General features: G+C 38.6%; 1 protein-coding gene across 1 annotated transcript in view; it reads right to left on the bottom strand.

Annotated features, from left to right (window-relative positions):
- The window catches only part of LOC308076303 (guanine nucleotide-binding protein subunit alpha-12-like), a 35,985-nt gene extending 32,176 nt beyond the window's left edge, over window positions 1-3,809 (bottom strand). The window contains exon 1 of the mRNA XM_080416541.1: window positions 2,765-3,809. Coding sequence (XP_080272667.1) covers window positions 2,765-3,100 — 336 coding nt within the window. The 5' untranslated portion in view covers window positions 3,101-3,809. The remainder of the gene's footprint in view (window positions 1-2,764) is intronic.
- Between the last annotated feature and the right edge of the window lie 1,191 nt (window positions 3,810-5,000).

The following is a 5,000-nucleotide window of genomic DNA, read 5'->3' as shown; positions in this document are numbered from 1 at the left end:
AGTACGGAGCCAAAGGTCAGGTTTACTAAGTATTGAGGGTTTAAGCGGTTAAATGTCTGAAAATACACATTAACCTGAATCCAACATATTAATAGAAAGATCAAGTGTAAACAAAAAAACTAAAAACATTAATTTACACAACACTGATGATAGTTGCTGTCAAACAAGTCTATGAAGCTATCTATGAAATGTATGAAAAAGTTTAATCTCAAATTTGATACAATGTGTAGTGGGGGGTCCCTGTTTAATCTCTATCTCTGAGCTAAAGGGTCCCTGGCATGAAATATGTTGAAGACCCCTGCTCTAATTTATAAGCTTTTTGTCTATTATCCTCTGGTGAACCTCTACTTGGGGGTCCCCAGATGATTAGCTTAATGTGCAACATTGTTTTCTCACTCAACAGTAAACAAACCAACATACAGTATACGTGGATACAGGGTATATCTGCACATTTATAAAGTTACTTTAATTACTTTTAAGACCTATTTAATACCATATTGGCCAAATTGTCAAATATTATGTAAGACAGAGGCAAACATTGTGAAAATAGCCGATCTACAAGCTCACGAAGCCTCGCAGTGCAAGGCGTTGTACTTGTAGTTGTGCTTGTAGAGCTTGTAGTTCGGCTATTTTCACAATATTTATCTGTGGAACCGAGTCAAACTAAATGTAATGCCTACAATTCTAAGTGCTTGTCAAGGTGGGGGCAGGTCCCCAGTTCAAATTATTATTTTGAGGGGTCGCGAACCCTTGCACTATAGGACAGGACCTCCACTCCACATATAAATTATAACAGACAAATCCAATTATACCGAGCCTGTTCGGTATAATCTTCTGTCTGTCATTCAATTTCTAAACCTATACCGGCCTTTCTGTCATAGTAGGGTCTCTTGGCCAGTGGCCAATGAATCACTGACACACTACAGACAGAGGGGGGGGGGGGGGGATAGATACTACAGTAGTCTGTGGTATTCTTGTGTGTCAGGGCCAGGGCCCGAGGGGCCCCAGTTTAACTGATGGCTACAAAGATGAACATTACTCATCAGGTTCTCAACCCAACAACTGGAGGGTGATGTCACCATGCATATTGTATTATTATTGGTGGAGGATGAGGTGTTATGTTGCTATTGTTTGGGTAGAACTAGGCTAACAGCGTCATCATGATGTGTACAACCATGGCTGCCAGGGCAGGATGTACTGTCCCTCAGGAACAGCTTTGTATTGTTAACTCACTTTGGGTCGAGGAGGCCCACATACATACATACAGCAAACACAAAGGGGAAACACGCATAATGACAATAATACATGTTGTGAACTGAATGTGATTTGACTGTATGTATTTTTTACTGTGTGCAGTGGTGTAAAGTACATTTACTCAAGTACTGTACTTAAGTCAAATTTTGAGGTACTTTTACTTTACTGGAGTATTTCCAATGTTCAGTACTTTTACTTCTACACCACTACATCTCAGAGGCAAATATAGTACTTTTACTCCACTGCAATTGCTTGAAAACTTTAGTAACTAGTTACTTTGCAGACATAAATCATTACATTATAAAACATATATTAACCACTTTAGCACTATCTTATACCTAAGCTATTGGAAAAAAAAGCCGATCTACAAGCTCACAACGTGTCACATCGCGACGCGTTGTGAGCTTGTAGAGCTGCTATTTTCAAACATTTTAGTACTTTTACTTTTCGTACTTGAAGTATATTTTGATGCCAATACTTGTACTTTTACTCAAGTAACATTTTGAACACTTTTTTTTCATTTTTTTACACAGGCCTTTTACTTGTAACAGAGTACTTCTACATTGTGGTATTGATACTTTTACTTAAGTAGGTCCCCAGAATACTTTTTTGTGTTATCCTTTTAGCCTAAATGTCTAGACTGTACCTCGTGCTGTTTACATTTCTGACTAACAAAGTATTCAAAGGATTCAATCACTCAAAACAGTATGCTATACGTTGACAAGCAAAGCTGTTTCTAAACTTTGGACTCTGTCTCAGAAGAAGTGCTGTGGTCTTATAGTAGCTTATCTTTTTAAGAAGAAAACTGCTCAAATCTGCATTTATTGCCTGTGGGGCCTCGAAAAACACTCATTTACATACAGTGGTGTAAAGTGTACATTTACTCAAGTACTGTATTTTAGTACAATTTTGAGATATTTTTTACTTTACTGGAGTATTTCCACGTTTCAGTACTTCTTACTCCACTACATCTCAGAGGCAAATATTATACTTTTTACTCCAATACAATTATTTGAAAACTTACATTACATACATTAACCACTTCAGCCCTATATTCGGGACGCATTGTGAGTTTGTATATCTGCTATTTTCAACATATTTTTATACAATTTATACATTTGAAAACTTGGAACATTCTGATAATTAGTACTTTCTACTTTTGGTAATTTAAGTACATTTGGATGCCAATACTTCTGCACTTTTACTCAAGTTTCTGATTCCGGACTTTTACTTGTATTAGAGTATTTCTACATTGCAGACAGTATACTTTTACTTAAGCAAAACATTTGAGTACTTTTTCCACCACTGCATACATATTTTCTCTCTGAAAAACATAATAATGCATTCGTAAAATAAAATAATAATAATAAAAACAATAATAATAAATAATAATAATAAAATTAAAATAAAAACAAATTTAAAATAATAATAATAATAATAATAATAATAATAATAATAATAATTTAAAATGTTTAAAAAATATATATAATAATGTATTGTTATTTCTTACCTTTATGACATTCTCATAGACAGTGTCCCTGAAGTCCAGCAGAGCCTTCTTGTCGAACTCCTTCCCGTTGATGATCCTCATCTGCTTTAAGAAGGTGCTCTTGCCGCTCTCCCCGGCCCCGAGCAGCAGGATCTTCACCAGCCGCCGCACGGCCCTCCTCTCGCGGGCCAGCATGGCGTCGATCTCCCGGCTCCTCCGCCGCGCCTCCCTCTGCTCCATGGCAGCCTCCCTGCGGTCCTCCTTGCTCCCCGGACCCCCTCCCGGCTCTCCTCCTCCTCTGGAAGCCTCAGCCGGGAGCAGACAGCGGCCCAGGACGGTGCGGACCACTCCCGACATGATGGTGGTCCGTTAAATAGTCCCACAAAAAAACAGTCCCCCCCAAAAAAAGTTATAGAAAACTTAAAAAGTTCACATTATAGGGTGAGACCCTCCTCTGAAGTATTTCCAATTTTCAGTACTTTTACTTCTACTCTCCACTACATTTCAGAGGCAAAAATATTGTAGGCCTACTTTTACTCCACTATAATGACTTTAAAACTTTAGTAAAAAAAGTTACTAGTTACTTTGTAGATGTGGATTATTATTACAAAACAGACATCAACCACTTCAGCTACAAAGTTACATTTCGGACATTTGATAGCCGATCTTGAGGCCTATAACTAAGTTAAGTTAAGAAGGATCCCATCCACTTTAAAGGACTGTCGTCTCTTTAAAGAGTACATGTATGTCTAAATAAACAGATTTAAAGTGTTATAATCTATCAGAACGCATCATCTCTAAAACAGGGAGACAGTCCGTGTCCATCTTGGTTGTTAATGTTGCTCCATATCCGTTCAACACTAAAGCCCATAAGATGAGAAAGAAACATAACAAAAAGTGAGCAAAAACGGGTTAAATCTAGTTGTTTATACGCCTTGTCTTCTGGTCCTAGATTAGATAGAAGTCCAATGTCCACAGTCTGAGGTTTTGGTTTGTTTTGCGCATCGATCCAAGCAAAACAATGTAAAAGTCCCAACTAAACGCAAACAGCTCAAAGTGTGTTGTGTTTCTGTCTGAAATCTAAACACTAAACTCTGAACACTCCCCCAAGTGGGCTGAGATCTAGACTCCCACCCTCAGTGGGCTGCTGAGATCTAAACTCAAACTCCCCCCAGTGGGTTGAGTTGAGATCGGATCCTCCTCAGAGCATGCAGGGCCCCCGGCCGGTGGCTCTACCGGGTTTCACCACAAGACGGCGCTTGGGCACCGCACACAGGGGCCATGATATATACAGCATGTATTGTACAGCAGTGGTTCTCAAACTATATCCATGTCAAGGACCCCTAAATTGATCATGTATTTGGTCACGGATCCCCATCTGAAAAGAGAACATTTGTGTTACAAAACATTCTATAAATTATTCAAAAATTATTATATATTTTTCAAATATTTTCAAAAATTGCAGATGTACAAGCTCGCAGCGTGGCATGAAGTGACGCGCTGTGAGCTTGTGTAGATCTGCTATTTTTGAATTATATATATATATATATATATATATATATATATATATATATATATATATATATATATATATATATATATTAGGGATGCACCGATGAGAAATGTATGGCCGATATCGATAACCAATATAATTATTGCTGTATGGCCAATAACCGATATTTACCGATGTTGATATTACGCGTGGTTCACTCGTAGATCGGCTATTTTCAAATAGATGAGTGTGCTCATATGGCCCGTAGCGATGTGACGAGTTGTGAAAAAAAAAATCTAATTTGTAATATTTTTGAAACATTATAATACACACATCTTGTACGGAGGTCCCTGGCACAAAAACATTTCAGATGGGGGTCTGTGGTCAAATGCATATTCATTTTGGGGGTCCTTGGCATTTAAATATTTGAGAACCACTGTTTTAAGGTAGCTCTCCACCAAACAGACTACTTCAGACTACTACAGACTGGCAGTCGGATAATGTCAGCTTTTCAGGCGTCCTAAAGTTCTGGTTGCCACACTGCACAAACTATTGCAAACTGTCGGCCGACGGCACATTGTTGTGCACATGCGTCAGAGGAAATCAGATGAAATAACTCCAGGAGGTGGCAGTAGTCTGCAGCGCTGGTCTGCGGGAGCATGCAAGTCCTCAGCTTGGACCAACACAAAACACAGAGCATTTTTGCGCTAGTCGTAGAAGCCTACTGCTTTGATTTGGAGTTGATCAGTATAGGAATTGAGAGTT

Source organism: Gymnoscopelus braueri (genome assembly GCF_963280865.1).
Source record: "Gymnoscopelus braueri genome assembly, chromosome: 2".
NCBI lineage: Eukaryota > Metazoa > Chordata > Actinopteri > Myctophiformes > Myctophidae > Gymnoscopelus > Gymnoscopelus braueri.
This window is presented reverse-complemented; position numbering and strand designations above follow the sequence as displayed.